The sequence below is a fragment of the Pan troglodytes genome, chromosome 2 (assembly GCF_028858775.2).
Source record: "Pan troglodytes isolate AG18354 chromosome 2, NHGRI_mPanTro3-v2.0_pri, whole genome shotgun sequence".
Taxonomy (NCBI): Eukaryota; Metazoa; Chordata; class Mammalia; order Primates; family Hominidae; genus Pan; species Pan troglodytes.
In genome coordinates, this window is record NC_086015.1 from 154,589,764 (window position 1) to 154,612,778 (window position 23,015).

A 23,015-nucleotide genomic window follows, 5' to 3' on the forward strand; every position below is an offset into this window, starting at 1 on the left:
CAAGACAAATGTTAGGAAACGGTCGATTTACAGGTGGCAATTGAACCTTGGTTTTATTTTGTTTTACTTATTTATTTGTTTATTTATATTTTTTGAGACGGAATCTTGCTCTGTCACCCAGGCTGGAGTGCAGTAGTGCGATCTTGGCTCACTGCAACCTCTGTCTCTCGGGTTCAAACGATTCTCCTGTCTCAGCCTCCTGAGTACCTAGGATTACAGACATGCACCACCAGGCCCAGCTAATTTTTTTTTGTTTTTGTCTTTGTTTTTTTTTTTTTTTTTAAAGACAGAGTCTTGCTCCGTCACCCAGGCTGGAGTGCAGTGGCGTGATCTCGGCTCACTGCAACCTCCACCTCCCGGGTTCAAGCAATTCTCTGCCTCAGCCTCCTGAGTAGCTGGGATTACAGGTGCCTGCCACCATGCCTGGCTAATTTTTGTATTTTTAGTGGAGACGGAGTTTCACCATCTTGGCCAGGCTGGTCTTGAACTCCTGACCTCGTGATCCACCTGCCTCAGCCTCCCAAATTGCTGGGATTACAGGCGTGAGCCACCACACCTAGCCTTTTTTTGTATTCTTAGTAGAGACGGGGTTTCACCATGTTGGCCAGGCTGGTCTCAAAGTCCTTACCTCAGGTGATCCACCCGCCTCAGCCTCGCCAAGTGTTGGGATTACAGACACGAGCCACTGTGCCTGGCTTGAACCTTGGTTTTAGATGAAGCTACTCATAAAAGAATGCGTATAGATAACAACAGTAACACTTATATCTTAGGGAATGAGTAGTTATTTGGGGGCCATTTAAGGAAAAATATTTTTAAATTGACATTTTAAGGCAAGTGCCAAGAGATGTCACCAATTAATGTTAAGAATAAAAACAGGGTAACCTTTTTTTTTTTTTTCTAGAGTCAGTAAATATAAGCTTGAGTTGAAAGACTTTACTTATTCCTGCTGCTACAATTTAATTCTCTAATAATAATATTATATTCAGAGTATGGCTTATTAAGTACAGGGCCCCCATATTGAACCAAGTTCATACAGATTTGGATTGAAGTTAATACTAACCCAATTAGAGGTTGACTATAATTTGACTCTTAAATTTGATATTATCTTCAAAATTATAAATAGATTACAGAGATTTAGAACTGGTTATAATTTAGTAAGATTAACTGCAGTGTTAGAATTTTTAGCAAAAAATTTTTAGAATTTTTTTAGCAAAAAGAGGAAATACACATTAACAATAAAATATGCTAGACTGCCTCTGTTGCCTAAACAGAGCATCATGTGGTTAAAGAACTGTAGAACCGGGCTTACAAAGGTCTGAATTCTAGCCACTGCTCTCCGGTGATGTAGCTGTGTAACCCTCTCTGCTATATTCTCGGGTTCTCTAGGGCTCATGCCAGCCAAAGTGTTCTCTGACTCCATGTCCCATACAAGCCTGGCCTATGAATAAGGAAAAGATCTGAGTGTGCTATCTTAGAGCGCTATTTTCCCACAGGGTCTCCAGGTCTCTACGAAGCAGAAGGTGTCCCCGTGGGACTTGTTTGAGGGTCAGAAGAACCCAGCTCCTCTGTCCTGGGCCTGGTTTGGGACAGTCCGAGTGGACCGAAGAGTGATCAAGTACGAGGAGCAGCATCACCTCCTGCTGTATCACACACACCCCATGCCCAAGCCCCGCAGTTACTACCTCCAGCCACTGCCCCTGCCTCCTGAGGAGGAAGAGGAAGAGCCCACATCTCCAGTTTCTCAGGAACCAGAAAGGAAGTCAGCTGAGCTGTCAGATCAGGGAAAAACCACAACAGATGAAGAAAAGAAAACAAAAGGAAGGAAGCGCAAGACGAAATCTAGCTCAAGAGTTGATGTAAGTGGGGAAAGGAAGGAGAACCTTGGCTTATTAGCATTTAGTATGAGATTTACTCGTGCCCAAATCATATCCCTCGAAACATTACCAAGAGCAGGCTAAGTTTTGTTATGACAGTTCTCCTAACAGGTTTCTGCATTAACTGAATGGCACACAATGACTTGTCACAGACAAAAGATTAAAGCTTTTGATTTTCCGTCCTCCACTTTTAATAATTTTATTTTAATTGTAGGCTTCCATTGTAATATTTAATTAATATTTCAGTGCCTCCTAATTTCCTCCGGTTTGAAACTTGAAATTTTTAGAACTATACAATCCCATTCTCTCACATATTTTTAATATGTCTAAAATATTTATTGTATTTTAAGTGGTTGATATCTTCAGTAAATTAACATAAAAAGCTCTATTTGCTTTTTCTTTGATAAAACTTGGAGTTAACATAGCCAATAGGATGTTCCTGAGATTTTATGTTTTACTATTCCATCTTACTCTCATATATTTTCCTTCTTTACCATGTTTTCAGACTTTATAAAAGATGAAAATAAGCCTAATTTAAAATAGTTTTACTTCTTGTTTCTCTATTAGTGTTCACCACGTATAATAATGTTTTCATTACAACAGAAATCTATTTGATGGTGATTTAGAAATAATTTTATAAGCCTTGAGAAGTAATGCATAAAATGTCTTTCTATTTAAATTAAATTAAAACCTGGAAAATATTTGATAGAGGATTTGAGACATTTTTAATGAAATTCCACAGCATTCTTGCTGCACAGTGGAAGAAATATTCACCATTTCATTCAGATATTCATGATTGGTTATTGTTTACCTATGTGAGAACTAAAATACATCTTTTCCTAGCTGATAGCTTGGTGATTAATACTATTTTAGAAATGACCACCACCACTTTAGGATGCCACTTGAGCATCAGTGCCCCCTTCTCATTCAGTCTTCCTACCAGTATTCCTTTGTCTTGAAGGGAAGTTTAAAATGGTCCAGACTGACACTCCCTCAAATTTGGGGTTTCCAGCTTGTCAGTCCACGTTGATGGGCTTTTGTTCTTTTCTGATGAAAAAGCCCTGAAACCAGTCCTGCTCCCCAGGTCAGTCTGGTCATGTCCCCGCTTCCTCTATTCTTCCTGAAGTTCCCTCTTTTCAATGAGATATACTCTTCGGTAAAATTGCAGGGAAATGAGATTTTGTTTCTCTTCCATCCTCTAGGGCTAGACTAGATGAGGGAAGGTAGGGAAATTGAGACCTTCAGGTGTGATCCTTACAGGCTTTGCAGCTACTATAAGGAAGAGGAAGCATGGGGGATGAGGGGAGTGTCTACTTCTTTAGAATGATGTCTGGAAAATTGCAAGTGAAATACCATCTTGGCCAAAGAGTGGTTCTGAAGCACTGTAGGGCTCTCTGGCGTAATTCTCCAGACCCAAGATATTGGAAAGGCCTTCTAAGATGAAATGATCATGAGTCTTAGCAACTGAAGGTGCTTTTTCAGTGATGAGTGTCGTTCAGTATTGGTATTCCTGACACACCTGTAGTCTTTTGAAATAGAATTCAGAAGAGATCCTTTTCCATCTCTGCCCACTGCAAGCCAAGCACTGCTTAAGTCAAGGAAAAGTTTACCTCAAATGAATATTTCCAGGGGATTTATTAGCACTCTTCCTTCCATCTTCTCCTTTATAAAAAACAGCTTTGTACATTGGGATAGGAGGTACCTCAGATAGCTTACTGAAGTTATTTGCATTAATTAGCTATGTGATATGTGGAGTTAAGTAACTTTTTAAAAAACTTTATGTTGAAGGAATATCCACAGAGCAACATATACCGAGTGCCTCCTAATTACTCGCCTATCTCCTCCCAAATGATGCACCATCCACAGTCCACCTTGTGGGGTTACAACCTCGTGGGCCAGCCCCAGCAGCCCGGCTTTTTCCTTCAGAACCAATCTCTTACTCCAGGTATGTGATGAGAAAGCACAGATCACTCAGAGATGAGAAACAGCTTGTGGTTCTCTTTGCTTTTAACCTGAAACCTCCACAAAACTTGGACATTTCAACCACTGAGTGCTCAGTTGACATTTCTGTAATTCCTTTCACACAGAAATGTTTTTTGTTTTCTAAAATAGGTTAAATTACGAGTTTATGTACTGATTTTGGAACTTTTATTTAGTGTTAAAAGGAAATTAGCTAGTGATTAAAATCTAAGCTGTAAGATATAAAAGTTGATAAAGGTTTTATGTTATAAAATGTGTGTATTTTTATCAGATATAATTCTTATTGGCATTTTAAAAGATTACACAATATTGCACAGTGTCTTTTATTGTTCTGAATTATCATGACAGCTAAGAAAATTGGTTCAGCAAGATTTAGATAACAACAAGGAAAATTACCATAGTAAATGTTCCTGATTTTAGTATTGCTTTGGTTCGAGCCCAAGTAGATTTCTCGTCCCAAATGAAAATTTTCTAAATGAAAACATCTCTTAATTAAAAATGAATTCAATTTTCTTTCTATATGAAGCATTGCATGTTTTAGCATATTTAAATTATTTGAAATCTGTCAGCATTGTTAGGATGTGCCATTTTAACAAATAATTTTTTAAATTTTTCTATTGTGATTTTTATTATAACTTGAGTTTGACATTTTGAGGTCTGTGGAAGAAAATGTTTCATTTATGGCTTATAGCAGGGGGAAATCCATATTTTGTCCTCTAAATTAATGGTTAAAGGAACTGGTCTGGTAGTTAAGCGTTTTAGATTCAAATCTGGTTCTACCACTCTCTTGCTGTATAATCTTGGCCAAATCTTAATTTCTCTGTACCTTATTTTGGTCATCTGTAAAATGAATATGCTAATACCTATTCCCATAGGGTGGGTGATTCAGTTATTTATTCAAGAATGTATAGCGCTTCATGATACAGTGGACCCAGTTTTGGATGCTAGGATATTGCAGTGACTAAAGTGTGCAAAATACCTACTTTTTAAAAGATGAAATAAAGTTTATGTTAAACACACATACATATGTAAGATTTAAAAGTAAATTGTAATAATTATATAGCCTTTTGAAGGTAGCCTGACCCCACAGACATGTTCAGTAAGTGATCTTCACATATTCCTAGCTCAGGGCATTTGTGCTTGCTGACCCCTGTGCCTGCAGTGCTCTCCCTCAAATATCTACATCACTTCCTGCCTGTCTCCGTTGGGCTTGGTCACATTACTTTCTCACTGGGGCCTTCACTAACCTGTTTTAAATTGTAGACCCATACCCCTTCCCTGTACCCTCTGTTTCTCTCTTTTTTCTGTTTCTTTATTGCAGGCGCATCCAATCTTTTGGCTTCCTTGGGCCACATTGGAAGAAGAATTGTCTTGGGCCACACATAAAATACACTAACAATAGGTGATCAACTACAAAAAAAAAAAAGAATCACAAAAAAAAACTCATAATGTTTTAAGAACGTTTACAAATTTTTGTTGGGCTGCATTCAAAGCCATCTTGGGCCGCATGCAGCACACAAGCCATGAGTTGGACAAGCTTGCTCTACAGCATCAGACTTGCTTATATCTTACTTTCTTATTGATTTATTATCTTCCCAGAATGTAAGCCTCGTGGCAGATATTTTTCCTATTATGTTCACTGCAGTATCCCCAGAACTTAGAGGAACCTCTGGCTTTATAGTAGGCTTTTAAAAATAGGTTGTTGAGTGAATGAATATAGACTACAAACTAGACTCAGAGTGAAAAAGAAGGATGCAATCATCATCCTTTTAAACTTCCTCTTTTTAATGCCACGGTCCATGTGAATTTTTAGCCATTTTAAACTTTGGAGATGTAGAAGTTTGTTTGTAGATATTTGACACACAAGGACTGTCTGTGAATTGAAAGCTAACTACTTTGTAAAAGCGCATAATCTCTCCCTGTAGAATACTATAGAAAGCTTTTTATAAGTTGAGGAACTTTAGGTATGAGATGGCATTTAAAAAATAAATTTTGGGCTGGGCACGGCGGCTGACACCTGTAATCCCAGCAGTTTGGGAGGCCAAAGTGGGCAGATCGCCTAAGGTCAGGAGTTAAAGACCAGCCTGGCCAATATGGTGAAACCCCATATCTACTAAAAATACAAAAAACAAAATTAGCCAGGCATGGTGGTGCCTGAAATCCCAGCTGCTTGGGAGGCCAAAGCAGGAGAATAACTTGAACCTAGGAGGCAAAGGTTGCTTGAGCTGAGATTGCGTCATTGCACTCCACCCTGGGTGACAGAGCAAGATTCCATCTCAAAAAAAAAAAAAAAAAAAAAAGTAAAAATAAATAAATAAATTTTGAAAAAAATTATTTTTGAGGATTTATATGAGCGAATTTATTTTCATTTAAACAAGCACAATCTAAAGTTACAAGACAATATGTACAGCATGATTCCATTCATATAGGGTTTAAATGCAAAACAATCTCCCACCATCACTCACATACAAAAACATATGTATCTTTCCTAATCTTTCTCATATATACACATCAGTATGATAAAGTTGTAAGGAAATGCATAGGATAGTAAACTCCAGATTCAGAGTAGCATTTGGTAGGAGTAAGTGAGGAAAGTAATTAGGTGTACAAAGGGCTTCAGCCATATTTGTAATATTTTATTCCAGTAGTTTCTCAGAGGTACAAGATCATAGAGTTAGGAAAATTTTTAAAAATTAGATTATAGTTTAATCTTTAAAAAGAATTTCCCTTTTCTGTAAATGAGTCTCTTTTTACATATCAATATACATAATTCTTAACACGTAATATATGTTCTGATTGTTGCTTCAACAGAAGTTACCCAGCCATGTGTTACTTAGATTGATCTTCTGTTTTTTTCCAAATGCTCTTCAAATGCTGCTGAATGACTTTGTAAATAGAAGAAGATGACTGAGGCAAATCTCACTCATTTTAGAGGTTTCTTGTGCCAAGGTTGAGGACATGCCTGGGAGAAAGGAACACAGAATCAAGGAACATCTCTGCTTTTTCCAAAGAGGATTTGGGGGCTTCCGTATTTAAAGGGGAAAGAGTAGGCAGTAGGGGAAAGAAGAAAGAAAAAGAAGGGGAAGTAGATAAAAGGAGTAAGCAGTTTCATTCTTTAGAGGCTTTGATCAGCATTCCCTGAATCTACATTTTACATATGAAAGAAGCAGGTTAAAGGTTTAGTCAATTACGGTGTTGAATCTGCATTTTTACATAAGATTAAGTAAACATAGAGTAGAGGAAGAAGTCAGGTATATATTTGTCTCTGATAAGTGGAGGGATGACTTCTAGTTCTGTCCTGCTCCCCCACAACCCCCCCTCCCACCGTAAAGATAAGCTGTTAATTTTAGGGTAAATCTTTTGGAACCCACAAGGAATTTCCTTGTGAGAAAATTATGAGGGAGACCTCCTAGGGAGGTATATAGCCTTCTATCTTTGCAGCTATCTATTTAGGAAACAAACCAGGGGATAGTTTTGCATGACTCAGTTCCCAACATTGACTTTTACCTTTGTCATAGTGAGTTTGGCGTCCCAAGATTTTTCGTTTCCTTTCACAACTTCATAAATTGTATTGCTGATTGTGGCACTGAGTCTTTAAAAGAATGTGGGTTTTTCCAAAAAAACAGCTTTAAAATGTTTGTTTTCATCATACACCTTGCTTTATAGAAAAGATAAAACAACTTTTGTGAGGTGCTTATGTAGAGGTTTTTTTCATTTACATGTATCAAGGACTATTTTTGGTGAATGAAGAATTGACATTTATTGTGAAGCCAGCAAATGTCGACTTTTTTTTCCCTAACTTTTAAAGGCGCGTGACAAATTATAATATACAAATATGTAAAGGATTTCCTGTGGTTTCTTAAGCATCGGCATAATAGTTGCTTGTTTATTTGATTTTTAGCCTTCAAAAAAGATGTTTTGTCATTACAATCATAGTACTTGAAGTTTGCAAGCATTTCAAGATTTTAGAGTATTTTCATGCCTCTGCTATAAAACAGGCATTTTCATTTTGCCATGGTGAAAAGACTTTAATGACATGAGCTTCAGATTTGATGAAAAGTACAAAAGGATTTATATGAATGGCTTAAGAACTTGGCAAAATACATCACAAAGGCAGTATGTTTTATACAAGTAATATGTTCCTGAGGGCCTTGCCTAATTTAAAACCCATGTAATTATGAAATTATGCCAACAACTGTATGTTTTACGCATTTCAATTTATGAACTGAAGACCTCCATGAAATTATATCAAAGTAGTATAATTCACTTCTACATCACTCCCCCCATCTTTTGTAAATTATGCAACTCAACAGGTCTATAATATTTGTGGCAGGTGGGACAGTGCATTTTTTTCTACTTTGTTCATAAAGTGAGACTTAGAAGGTGAAATTTCTGTGTTTTGATACATAAAAAGACCTGTTGCATTAACGTAGTTAGAAAGTGTTTCCTTTTGGTTGCTTTTGTAGGTGGCTCCAGATTGGACCCTGCAGGCTCCTTTGTCCCAACCAACACCAAACAAGCTCTGTCAAACATGCTACAGCGGCGCTCGGGCGCCATGATGCAGCCGCCTTCTCTTCATGCAATCACATCGCAGCAGCAGTTGATACAGATGAAGCTTCTGCAGCAGCAGCAGCAACAGCGACTTCTCAGGCAAGCCCAGACTCGGCCTTTCCAACAGGTTTGTCCAGACCCCAGCAATGGAGTCCTTTGCATTTTATTACCTCTGCTAGCTTGGGATAAGTTTCGGATATGTAGCATATTCTTTCTGTATGCATATCCCTGTATACTTACGTGAGTGCAGGTCTATCTCTCTGCTACAGGCTTGTAAATAGTTTTCCTCCATTGTATTTTACTGTTATCATTGCTCAAATAAGAATTTGATATGACTTTGGTTTATTAAAAGTATACCTTAAAACAAAAAGAAGGGCTGATGACTTTCGGTCAGTTAGAAGAAGCAGGCCTTTTATCCTTGAGGTGACCTTCTCTGAGCACTCATTTTTCTATTATAATTACCACCATATTCTGTACTACTTTCAGCTCTTGTGTTCATGTATTATTTTTAGACTTATTACTGTGAGGTTATGTCTCTGAAGCCCTGATGTTTCCTAGGTTTTCTCTGATAGTGCCTTGCCTTTAATTTTTGTTTCTAGTGTATATTTAATAAGGTCTAGAGCAGATAAATTATAAACAACAGTCAGGATCTGGATACATTCAATTTAATTCTTGATTTATATTTCTATTTTTGTGGCCTATAACCCAATGTTCTTCATAGAAGACAGTGATCCATGTTTAAGAAAACATCAGCACTTAGTATAAACTCATGAAACACCTATGCGTCTGTACATTAAAATAAAGTGTGAGGTGAGAATGGGGATTTCTTTTTCTAGTTTCTGTATACTTGTATTTTCTAGCTTTTCTAAAATGGTCATGCACTATTTTGATAATAATAGCTAACACTAATAGAGCACTTACTATATGCCAAAACATTTCTAAGCACTTTAGATGTATTAGCTATCTTAAGATACCAGGGTAACTCTATGAGTTAGGTACCTTCGTGATCCTCACATGGAAATAGCGAATCTACAGGTACATCCTGCTCTAAGAATAACCATAATACTTTCAACATAGCAAGAAATTCAAATGCTTTAAAAAATATTCTTTGTCTTTTGGATAACTTTCTAGGCATATCTCCGTTGTGTAATTTACGGCACTTCCTGCATTTGGGCCACTTAGTGATGATTTTGGTGGATGGTGATGGCAAGGTTAGTCATTATAAGGACAAGAGAGAAGAAACCAATTGAACTGTATGATGACGCAAGCAACAGTCATCACCACGTGCTTGTCTCTCCCTGACCTCTAACAATTGCTTTAGCTCCCTGAGTGTCAGAAAGGATGAGTCTAAGCTGCTGCTTGCACATAAATGATGAACATTTGATTAAAATATGAAAAAAAATTATTTAATTTGCCTAAATAAGCAACATGTTTAGAGCCATTTAAAACCTCATTGGGATTTTTAGCTCTTTTTGGGAATCAGCAAAAATAGAGTTACACTATTGCTTCAAATCATTTTTGAGTTAAAAAATTTCACTAGAAGTTGAAAAACCATCCCACTAGAATGAATTTAGCCCTCTTTCAAAGTAATAACGCCTAGGGCCAGGCGTGGTGGCTTACACCTCTAATCCCATCACTTTTGGAGGCTGAGGCAGGTGGATCACTTGAGGTCAGGAGTTCAAGATCAACCTGGCCAACATGGTGAAACTCTGTCTCTACTAAATACAAAAATTAGGCATGGTGGAGCATGCCACATTGTAGTCCCAGCTACTTGGGAGGCTGAGGCAGGAGAATTACTTGAACCTGGGAGGTGGAGTTTGCAGTGAGCCGAGATCACGCCACTGCACTCCAGCCTGGTCAACAGAGTGAGACTCCATCTCAAGAAAAATAAATAAAATAATAAATAAAGTAAAGTAAAACTTGCCACTTTAATTCATTTTTTCATATCTACCTTTTTATCACAAGGCATAGTTTTTCTTATTTATAGCCCACTTTCAAACTGTTACTGCCAAATTAACTTTGAAATACTTGTTAAGTTGTTCCTAGCACTGGGGGAAAGCCCACTGGGCCATTATGGGTAAATATACCTGTTTTTAAAAGGTTCACTTCCTGATATAAGCCATGACAAACGATTTCAGCTAGAAATTTTTTTAAAGCATTTAATTGAATAATCTACATGTAATCAAAGATATCCTTGCATATTTGGGGAAGTGTACCTTGATGACACCATTACTTTTCTTTCTCCTACCAAAAATACCTGGCTGTATCCTTTTGTACCACCAACAGTTGTACTGCTTATACCAATGGGAATTAATTGTTATTTCATTCTTTTTCTGATTCTTTTGTGCTAACTCCATTACAATGTTGGATTTTTTTTCTTTATTCTTCTCTTTTTAAACTTTTAAGACCAGAAATGCCATCTTCAAATAGTAAAAGCTCCACTTCATAACAGTGATTGTACAATATTCACCTCTTCATCTCAAACTCACTTCATATTGTTTTTAACAGTTGAAACTTAACTATGGAGTCTCTGAAGGGCTTTCACAAGTAGGATATGTCTTTTTCTCTCATCATTTTTCAAGTGTTAGATAATTGAGGAAAATAGTATTCTTAAAGGAAGAGAAATGCATGCATTATGCAGTCACAATGTACAGTGATCCTGTAGTACATTGAGCTAATGAGATTTGCATGTAGCATCCGTCATGGTACCTGTACTTAGGAGGTTCTGAGGAAATGTTAGTGCCTTTCCTCTCAATAGATCATGTATAAGCTATTAATATAACTGGAATTTAGCTAAATATGGTGTTATGGCAGAAAAAAATTCTTGTGATAATCCTTCAAAATCTAAAGACAGAATTATATGGAATGTAAGCAATATTGATCAATTGTTTTAATATCTGTTGCTGGGCACAATTTGCTTTTCTAGTAAGTACTGACCATTTCATGCTATGGCAGGAAGATTTTCTCAGGTTACTCACCCACATATGATATGAATTTCTCTAGCTACATAAGGACTAATAATATAGTTACTTTTTCATTTTTTGGCTTCTTGTAGAGAAAAGTAAGTAGATATGTTTTTATTCCAGAGGTCCATTTTCTTAAATATAACAAACATATTAGAGAATTTCCATTTATATTAACCTTCAAAACTGATTTTGGAATTCAGCAGATGCTTTTACAGGCTGATGAGTTTCTCCAGGTTTTGGATGTGACTGCTTCCTACGACAGTTTTCTAGTAACCCACTGGTTACCCTCTTTTCTTATGAGGTCAGACACTGGGCTGTATACTATTTTGTATTATCCTTTCATCTGCTAAGCACACGGTACAATCTGTGAGCTGTGTATCAAATGAATAATGCAAGATTTGAACAGTTGCTTCCAGGAGCCTAAAGTTTCTTAGTAGCCTTAATCCTCAGCATTCTGATTTTTATCCACACACCCTTCTCATAGCTTTCCCTCCCAGTGCTTCCAGAAACTGACCCTTCTAGTGACGTCTGCTACGGTTGTTTTGGAAACCTAAATGGGAAAGGTAAACATAAATTCCTGAACTCAGGATATATCTAAGACCTCACAGAGTCCCCTTATCCTCTTTCTGTCTAGTGGGGGAAGTTGGCATATGCAGAAACCATCCAGCCTTCAGTGATACACAATGAAAACTAGAATTCCATAAAATAACCCTCTAGTTCCACTGCAGAGATTGTACATGAGCTTCAGTCAGTCATGGAATATTCTGTCATGGATTGTCTTATATTTCCTCAGGAATGTGTTAAGACAGTGTTTAACACAGTACCTAGACAACAAGTGCTGAATAGCATGGATATTGTTAAGTATTTTAATGAGATTATTTGATGTAATAATTGTTATAATTGAGTATATTTCCCTATAGCTTTAGTGCATATGGACATGCAGAAAGATGTTTTGGCAAGAAACCTGTTTTCATTCTTCTTGGTTGCAGTCTTCATCTAGGAAAATACAGTAGTCCTATCACCCTGCTTATCCACAGGGAATATGTTGTAAGACCTTCAGTGATTGCTGAAACCACAGAGGACCAAACCTGATATGGACCATGTTTTTTCCTATGTATAGGTACCTATATGATAAAGTTTAATTTATAAATTAGGCTCAGTAAGATACTAACAATATCTTACTAATAGTAAAATAGAACAATTATACTGTAACAAACATGTAAATGTCGTCTTTTTCAAAATCCCTTACTGTGCTGTACTCACCTGTTTTCGGACTGCGGTTTTCTGCAGGTAACTGAAACTGTGGGAAGTGAAACCGCAGAGAAGTGGCGACTACTGAAAAAAAAGAACTATTTCTATTTCTTACTCAATATCCTGTATTTAGATGGGACTCAGTACAATGGTTACACTATCTTTCTGTGCCTCAGAGTCCCATCTATAAACTGGAGCTAATACTATACTGTACTTACTTTATAGGGTAGTTGTGAAGTTAGTGATTAAGTATGTGTAAAACAGCCCTTAGAACAGTGGATGGCTCATAGTAAGTGCTCAAAAAGTGTTAGCTGTCATACTTATCGTTGCTGCTTATTAGTATTTTTATGGTTTGTTATTTCAAAAGAAATTCATTTCCCATAACAATATTATTTTCTTAAATATGTTAAGCTTTAAAATAAAAGCATATCAAATGGTTTACTTGTATAATTACATAAATTGCCATTAATAGGATTAGTTTAATCCTCATTTGCTTAGTGGTTACCAATAGAACAAACTCATAAAAAGGAATGTTGTTTTGTCATCCTAATTGTCATTTTAGCTTCTTAGAGTGGTGTGTTTTTGTTCTTTAAATACTGTGATACTTGAGAGACTTATTCCAATCTCAGTGTTAAAAGTATCACTGTATTTTATTTTTCACATATTCTGTTAGAACTATCACAGACTATAGAATATTGGTTATAATGCAAAATGCTGCTTTATTTTCCGCTCATTCCTTTCTTATACTCGGTATTTTTCTTTTGACAACAGGAACTTTTTTTCATCTCACCTCACCATCCCCCTCACTATATCGATCATCTAGGGAAGGAGCTTGCAGAAGGAATCTTAAGGAACTTTCTTTTTTTTTTTCTTGAGACAGGGTCTCCCTCTGTCGCCCAGGCTGGAGTGCAGTGGCCTAATCTCCGCTCACTGCAACCTCTGCTTCCTGGGTTCAAGCGATTCTCCTGCCTCAGCCTCCCGAGTAGCTGGGACTACAGGCATGCACCACCCCGCCTGGCTGATTTTTGCATTTGTAATAGAGACAGTGTTTTACCATGTTGGCCAGGCTGGTCTCGAACTCCTGACCTCAGGTGATCCACCTGTCTTGACCTCCTATAGTGCTGGGATTATAGGCATGAGCCACCGCACGAGGCCTTAAGGAACTTTCATACCCCTCACAATATCGACATCTAGGGAAGGGGCTTGCAGAAGCAATCTAAAGTTTTGACCCAGGAAAAGAACTTTATGCCTTGATTTATGGTGTTGCTTTATCCTGATTTTTCCTTTCAGTATACTAAATTATTTTATTTTTCTTTGTAATAATTCCAGACAGCATATTTTCAAGAGTCCAAAGAAGGATAGACAGAAGATATGTTTAGCTTGAATTGATTCAGACAAATTGGTTAAAAAATGCACTTGGTTATAGGCTCCATACAGATCATTAACATAAGGATTTTTCAGGACAGAAAAGAGGAAGATTCCTTTCAGAGGACAGGAATGTGTGCCCAGTTATAGCTAGTATATGTAGCGACCAGTACATGTAGCGACTTGTAAAGAGGTTGGGTTATCCACCATGGAGCAGATCCCATCAGTTGTGTATCCAAATCAAGGAAATAGGTAATTTAAAGAATGAAGGATGACTGAGTCAGAACCTCCCAGAGCTGTTAGCTCCTTGGCAAAAATGAATCTGTGACTTCATGGGAACATGCTCTTGGATTACCATTTAAATTGAGTAATTACCCTTTGTTCGGTAATTGATCTCCCACCCTAAGGAAATGGTATCACCTTGGAATATGTTTATTTTCTCTATCCCTCCCACTCACTCTTTAATGGTATACGTATTTCAAACATAGAGATGAGAATAGAAAATAATGTAATAATCACTAATGCACTTACTAGCTTTATTAAATAATATTCTTCCATAATGCTGTAGATTTTTTTTTTTAAAAATTACAGATGTGGATGAGTCTCCTTTTATCATCATTTCCCTCCCTTCTTCTAAAGTGGGAATCCCCATCATGATTTAGCGTTTTACTTTCTTATGCATGTTTTTATACTTCTAATCTATACGTTTGCATCCATCAACATAAACATTGTACAGTATTACTTTGTAGATTTGAAATGTTACATAAATGTTCTCACACGTGTTGTATTGTTTTGCGGCTTTTTTGTAGCTAATATTTTAATTATTTCTACTTTGTTTTATGTAGTTATATTCATTCATTTATCCTGTTGGATGTTATTTCATTACGGATATTAATAGTCATTTATTCATTCTGTTGATGGTCATTTAATTTATTCAGTTTTTTTTTTTTTTTTTAACTGTTAACTGTTACAGTAAACATTCTTTTACATTTCTTCTATACATGTGGAAAGTTTTAGGGTGTGTACCTGAACATGGAAATGCTGATTGATTTTGAAAGTGGTGGTGATTCCTCTTAGAATAGTATATGAGCATTTTTCTTTCTCCATATTCCCACCAATGCTTGGTGTTATCGGACCTTATTTTTCTCAATCAGAGCAGGTGAAATGGTATTATATTATGACATCTTAATTTGCATTGTCCTGATTACCTGAGTTTAACCATTTTTTATAACTTTGCTAGCTATTCAGGTTTTCCCTTTTGTAAATTTCCTGATCATATAAATAGAGCATATTTCAAATTATAGTCTCATTTGTTAAAGGTAGGCAAAATAGTCTTGTTGAAACATATTTTGAGTATTGATAACTAATGTGTTTATTCAGAGGGTGTAATTAATATACATTTCAATGACAAAAATGAACTTAGGAGAAGAAAACCACTGTCCTGGTAAATATGTCCTAAACCCTATCATTTTGGTTTTTGGGTAGAAAGCATGTTCAGGGAGGTGGGTGCTTCACTTATTACTTATATCTGGTATTTCTCTGTTTATTTGAATGATGAGGAAGGTGCTGATTTTATTTGCTAAAATTATGATTAGGCAAATATAATGAGCTCAGAGATAGTGTTTGCAGCTTGATTTTTATGAGAGAGGGCAGAAGATTGGATGGAGGGGTGAGGAAATGAATCACCAATACAAGCATGGCAGCTGGATCTAAAGACCAATGTACAAATGCAATGAATTATGTACCTATATGTAAAATGGTGAGAATAGGTATTATTTGCCTGGGAAATTCCTCCTATACTTTCTAATCCTCAGTATAGTAAAATGCTTTTTCTATTATTGGTGAAATCCTTTGCTTCATCTCTATCTCCAGAACTCAGTGAGCTCAGGGAAATTTTTAACATCTCAGTAATATATCCTTTGGCATTTGAATATATAAATGATTTAGAAAGGGACTCATTTAGTTGAGAAATAGCAATTTTCCCCAGGTATTCAGTTGACTTTTCCTAAATCAAATTACCTTTTAGTGTGCAAACAGTGGTCGCACTATAAATATTTGCTGTCTACTGTGATTGGTTGAATGTGTGGTTAACCTGATGATCTCTTCTTACTTGGATTTACTGGGGATGGGGCTAATTACATCCTTCAAGAACATATGGCCTGCTGACTTGTTTACTTAATGTCTTGTCTGCTTAATGTGACCCACATGTCCTGAGCTCCCCCACTGGTCCTAGGGCGGGAAGGACCCTAGCCCCCTGTTGGTCACATGGGGGTTCCAAAGCCCCTTAGTTGCAGCGCGTTTTGGTGTCTGATATCTCCTCTACTTCTTTTATGTCACCATTTAACCTCCATGTTGTGCTATTCTAGTATATGAATATCACCATATTGTTTATCAGTGTTGCAGTCTGTAGTGAGGATGTTTGACATATGAATTAATAAAACCCTTATAGGGCCTATGTTTTTAAGTCTTGACTTCCTGCAACATTGTTTTAAATGAAATAGTTCATATGTATTTTGGCTACCCACGTCATTAGGCTAAAAAATCTTATCTGTATTGTCTGCCGTTTTCTTGCTGTCCCCTTTCTGTAGGACTTCTGTAACTCTGCTGTCTCCCTTCTGGAAGACTTTGACAACATAATGGTAACACCCCTGCTGTCATTCCTTCCTTTTTCTTTCTTTTCTTTTTTCTTTTTTTTTTTAAATAAATTTTTATAGCATTGCCCTTTGAACGTCAAAATGAGAAGCAGGTTTTTCTGTAGCTGGTAATAATTATAGTCTTCATTTCACTGTTACTCGGTTTATGTTTGAGACTGTAACACAGAATCATGAATGCATTGACCATGTTTAATTTAATGGAAGTTTTTTTCTGAAAATGCACCCCTTTGATCGCCTCATGATTTCCATCATATACATCTATGGTATAGAAACCAATAGACATTCATGGCCTGGGCTTGGGAACATAGACCAGTTCGTGCACCTTCATCTCAGTCCCAGTTTTGAAACTGTCTATTCCTGAGCTCTTGCTTCTCTCTATGGTAATTTATATCATTAGTAGAGGAATGCATGGCATGCTGATTCATAGGCCAATGCAAGATAATGAAAACTGTGGTTATGAAACTTACCCTCTCATCACATCCCACTCACTGGCTATTCCCAAAATCTCAACGGAACACATCATCTCTATTTTCTTTCCAGTATGGAGAAGATTTTTTTTTGAGCATAGGTCTTGTGCATGCATGTCATAAGACTTCATCTCTACTGCTTTGCCTGGGCTAGCTAAGAATGCATGTTTTGCGTTAAATTACTTATAGGTTTCTGTATCAGGTAGCCAACCCACAACATAAACCCAAGAAGCATTAGAATAAAAAAGAGCACACATCTCAGATGTGACTGTAAGTTAACTTGTTTCACTGCCATTTTAATGGGTAACATTATCTATACATTGATAAAAATATCCTTAACTGCATATTCAAACTTTGAAAATATTTAGGTTATTTAATACTTGTTGTATAGGCATTTTCTACAATAGTTATTTCAGCAAAGGAAAGCTTGGAAACTTTTCTGAAAAGACTCAGTTTTTCTTGACAGTTTATGGTATTCAGGGGGCAGGTGAGGATTTTATTGAAAAACTTGAGTTAAACTATGAAGTTCAAAAATGTTTTGGAGACAGCTTATGTTTGCTATAGGGCATTGTTTATTATTCAGGTGATAATGTAATTCAGATAGAAAACAATTTGCATCAATCACTGGCTTTTTAAAAAATGTTTTTATTGACAGCTAATTTATGTATAAGTATTTAAAGTCAAAAGAAGGTTCCGTGATTTCTATATTAATTCAAAGTAATGAAAATGTGTATTTTTGCTATCCATTCAACCACTCTTATTTTTCTATAATATTCTGCTTTCTTAGGAAGTTAATGAATCTATACTCAATCAGTTCTTATAATTTATGGACATGCTAATATCATAAAGGTTCATTACTGTATGGGATGTGTTTGTTTTAGAATGAATCAGACTATTCTAGCAGTTAGTTACTGTTCATTGATTCCCAACCAAGTCGTATTTGAGGTGAAAACTTTTAAAAGTATCAAGCATAACTAGCCAACAAGACCTCTTATAATTTAGAATTTCCTCTCTCTGTTGTCTGCAGTTGAAATAACCCAGTATGATGTGATGACCACAACTTCTGGTTCATACCATGTGGTGTTTTAGCCTAAAGCACTCAGTAACTTCCAAACTAGGAGTTATAAATAAAACCCTTTCTGCTAGGTGACTTGTAAAACATTACCCACTGGTTTTTGTTATGTGCCTTTTATTACTTTTTTCCAAATCAGTATTTCCAGAAACCAAGTCACAAAATCTGGCTGTGGTTTTTATAGATATAACTTGTCTCTCTACTTGTAACCCTTAAACACTACTGAAAAATTACTAAATAAGGATTTGAATCATTACTAGTAAATTGAGTGGATAGGAAACTCCTGATTCTAAAATGCTCTGATTATAATCCTTACTGATTGCTAATTGGAGGTATAACCAGTCCTACATGAAAAGGAGATCTTCACATTTTCTCATTTGATTGAGGGTGTAGTTGCTAATACAGATCAGATTAAGACACAGAAGAATGAAAATTATGTTCGAGGATCATTTATTAAAAATTTAAAACTTATCGGATGCATTCATTTCAAATTATGCCAAAAGCCTTTGAGTCAACATCTCTTTGAGCTCACATACTTCTGTCTAATTAAAAAATACAGCAGTAAGAGAACTCTTCTTATAAAGGTTAGGAAGATAGGTCAATATTGAACAGCACAGCTTCTTTAGACGTTTTTTAAAAATGGAAATTTTATAAAGTACATATTTATTTAATGTTATATTTTGTTTATAGAGGTAAGCCCAAAGCAGAGTGCATGAAAATGAAGTAAAGAGACCATGTGTAGGAATTTACCTCAGGTAGCAATGTAGAGATGGGCTTATACAATTATTAGACTGTCCCAGTTCTCTGTAGATCATTCCCTTTGCACATACAAGTCAGGTATCTGAGCCATGGAAGCTTGAGCAGGGAACAAATATCTTATTCTCTCTTACTGATATGCTTAAAATCACATAGCACCTGGCTAGACACAAATATGCCACCAAAAACCATCTTCCTGCAGGCTGGATGCAGTGGCTCATACCTGTAATCCCAACACTTTAGGAGGCCAAGGTTGGAGGATCTCTTGAGTCCAGGAATTTGAGGCCGCAGTGAAGTATGATCTTGCCACTGCACTACAGCCTTGGCAACAAAGTGAGATGCTGTCTCACTTTGTGTTTCACATAAACAAAAACAAACAAATCATGTTCCCATATAGTTCTCTCCATGCATTAAAAAATATGAAGTTAAAGTGGCCTCAGTTGTTTTGGTTGAGCAGAATAAATAGGGAGAAATTAAGTTACTCTTCAGATACTAATGCTGGCAGGAAGAAGAAATCATTAGAATGATAGATGCTAAACATTAAATTAAATTTGAGTTTTCAAAAGATGGAGCTGACAACTGTGAGGCAATTAGAAAGCACTTGGTAAAGTAATTGATGCTCAAACATAAATCCTAATTTGCCTCTGTATTTCTTGGTTAACAGATAAACTAATTTAAATCTTAGTTATTCTGAACAGATATTTACTGAGCACTTACTATATGTGCTAGGCACTAATTAAAAATAAAGCTTAAAAATTTTTCAGAAATTAACAGATAACTAAGGTGACCAGATGTCCTGATTTGCCAGGCATGGTCTCACTTTGCCCTCTCGCCCTGTCTTGTCCTAGTTTGGATGACATGTTAGATCGTCTATTCTTGGTTTAATGTGGCCAAACCCATGCCTACCAACATTTAAAAGTTTTTTTACTAATTCTCAGTCTCTAGTTTCCTTGATTATTCCCACATTGTGGTTCTTATTTAACATTTGTAAAATATTTCAAGTTATTAAAGAACTTATTCATTCTGTTCTCAACTAATTGAACTGTTTCTACAAATTGAAATAATGTGTTCCTGACATTATTCTTGGAAAAACAAAGAAAAGTAGGAATCCATTTCATTCTGATAGGAGAGATTAGGGTGTTTTCTTTTTAGGAGCACATGATGATAACAGCTATGCACGGCAAAATTGGGAAGTGCTAGTCAAATAGGGATGTTTGTGATTTTCTCAGGGAGAATATTGCATATCTGAATTATTTTCCATACTTAAGTAGTATGTTGGGACAAACTGGTGGTCAGGAGGAAACATAATATGCTCACATATAAATAGTTCACCTTTAGACATAAAGGTGGAAAATTTTAGGGTGTGTACCTGAACATGGTATAAAACTATATACAAAAACTATATTTCCATTTGTATTTCTTTTTCCTTTTAAAAGTATGGCACAATTTTCTGAATGTTTTGTGATTTTTAAAAATGTAGAATAATAGTTTTCAGTTTCCATTTCTTCTTCTTCTTTTTTTTTTTTTTTTTTTTTTTGAGATAGGGTCTCATTCTGGTGCCCAGGCTGGAGTGCAGTGGCATGATCTTGGCTCACTGCAACCTCTGCCTCCTAGGCTCAAGGAGTCCTCTCACCTCAACCTTCCAAGTAGCTGAGACTACAGGCACGTGTCAGCACATCCAGCTAATTTTTTGTATTTTTTGTAGAGATGGGATTTCACCATGTTGCCCAGGCTGGTCTCGAACTGCTGGACTCAGGTGATTCACCCGCCTCGGCCTTCCAAAGTGCTGAGATTAGAGGCGTGAGCCACCGCACCTGCCCAGTTCCTATTTCTTAAATTCCCATGATCTCAACTAATATATGTAAATAAGAATATTGCCCAATAGCTCAGATATATACCTTATTAGTATTCTAGCTCCCCCCACCATGTAAGTCATAATGTGTTTCATAAAGTTCTTCAATAAAAGCAAAAGAAGAGCAAAGAGTTAGAAAACATCTGCTTTATGCATCTGAATGCAGCTGTCACATGCAGATCGCATTCTGCTTCCCACAAAGCCAAAAGAGGGCACGAGTGTTATAAACTACCTATAGATCCCTAGATTCTAACTCATATATAAATAGTTGATTTTTCTGTTTTGTAAAAATGGTAGTATACATATATTTGTCTCTACAAAGAAGCACAACAGTATGTCTCAGGGACCTTGTATGATGCTAGTGTCCAGGAGTGGTCTTTAAGGATCTGGTTGATTTAATTATTCCTTGGCATAGTGTTTGGAGGATCAAGAGCCATTTGGATTCTTTGGGAAGAACAGTTTTAGGCTCCTGATGGTCATACTGTCATGGTATGGGTTCTCACAGAGGAAGTTTGGGCTGTATTTCTCTAACCCAAGCAAATGGAGATACAATTGTTTTTTAACAGATTAATGAGTTAGAGACTAAGAGTATCTTCATGATACTCTGAAAGTAAGATTCTTGTATGTATAAATACCCTCAGAGGTACACTCAAAAATTTATGTTTCATTCATGTGTAGATAGATAGTCACCTAGAGAGATGCTGAAGTTTCGTAAATGGCCACGTGATTTTTTTTGTGGGGATCAGAGAAAGGGCTTAACTGTCTTAGGTATGCATTTGGTTTTGGTATCTCATTAATAAGTCTTAATAGAGATTGTCCTTTTGGTTTCTCATTAGGATGATTTTAAGAGGCTATATGTCCTTAAAGAATAAGCACCAAATAAGTGTTTTCATCCTTAATGTCACACATGGAGGCATCTCATGATAATGGAAAGAGCCCTAGGCTTTCAAGTCACACTTCCTGGAGTTTAGATCATGGCACTGCCAGGTCTTGCTGGGCAAGTTTGCTAAGTTGCTTAAGCTCTTTGAGCCTGGCTTTTCCTGTCTGAAGAAGATGAGAATGATGCTCCTTTCCTATAGGGTTCTTGTGAGAAAATGAGAGTAAGAACCAGAAGCCCAGCCTCTGAAATATGATCGATTCTTAATAATCGTTGATATCCTTCCTCTTAAGCTACATATTTATCCCTTTCTCCGTGCTAGAAATACCTACACTACTTTTCAAACACATTAAAATAGCTTTATGTAACTATAATTTAGCACTTTTTAAAATGAGAATCTCTGTTAAAGACAGTAGTAAAATAATCCTACAATAAATCTCATTCTTTACAATCAGTAAGTCCTGAAAAAAAAACAGAGTGGTAGGAAACTAGGGTTATTTTTATGATTATTACTGCAAGCTTCCATGAAGTAACTTCTGCCACCAAAACATAAAACACACATACCATTGCTCTTGTGAATATATTTGTTTTCTTATGGCCAAAACATGTATTAGATTAAGATTGGTAAACAGATGTTAATTGGTTTTATTTTGCATTGTAGTTGGTTGGAATTATGTTTGCCATTAACTTACAAAATTTATCGACTATATTCTCATTGATTTTTAGAGTCATAGAAAGTACTAAATGTATTCCTTGAATATCTGGCTAAATAGGCAATTAGTAGGTCACTGTGAAGAAGCTTCATTAAAAAGTCATAAAAATTTTATATGCCTCCGTGTGTCTGTACCACACGTTCTCTTCCCTGTATAGGCACTGGGTAGTGCAGCCCTGTGGTTCCAGATTTCACACTTAGTGGGACATTTATACCCTGGCATGTATTGGAAGCCAGCTGACAGCCTCTCTGCTAAGCAGACCATTGATAACTTAGGCTTGTATTTATGGCTTTGTTATCATTGGGAAAATCTGTAGTCTTCTTTGGAAGGAATAAGTTCAACAGTCTAAACACATAGGATATTGATGAGAAATAATATTTAATACATTTTGAAAATCTTTGAGTTCTTTATCCATGTAATGAGATTAGATGTGGGTTATTTGGATTATTAACCAGAAGCTCAAATCAAGCCCTTGCTGTTATGATCAAGAGTTTGCTTTGGCTTTGTTTTCCAGGGCCAGCCGGGGGACCAGGCTGCTCTCTTTGCTGCGCAAGCACGGCCCTCCCCTCAGCTCCCTCAGTATCCAGGGCTGCAGCAAGCACAGGTACCCACATTTGCTTTGTAGGTACTGACAGGA

General features: G+C 36.5%; 1 protein-coding gene across 14 annotated transcripts in view; it reads left to right on the forward strand.

Moving 5' to 3' along the window:
* Window positions 1-23,015, forward strand: part of MED12L (mediator complex subunit 12L) — a 346,021-nt gene that overhangs the window by 298,891 nt on the left and 24,115 nt on the right. For 8 of the 14 annotated variants that reach the window (XM_009446694.5, XM_016942160.4, XM_016942162.4 and 5 more), the window contains 5 exons: window positions 1,494-1,856; window positions 3,663-3,819; window positions 8,321-8,532; window positions 16,576-16,626; window positions 22,893-22,982. In XM_009446694.5, coding sequence (XP_009444969.4) covers window positions 1,494-1,856; window positions 3,663-3,819; window positions 8,321-8,532; window positions 16,576-16,626; window positions 22,893-22,982 — 873 coding nt within the window. The remainder of the gene's footprint in view (window positions 1-1,493; window positions 1,857-3,662; window positions 3,820-8,320; window positions 8,533-16,575; window positions 16,627-22,892; window positions 22,983-23,015) is intronic. The other 6 variants (XM_016942161.4, XM_009446695.5, XM_054681169.2 and 3 more) reach the window with 2 other exon arrangements.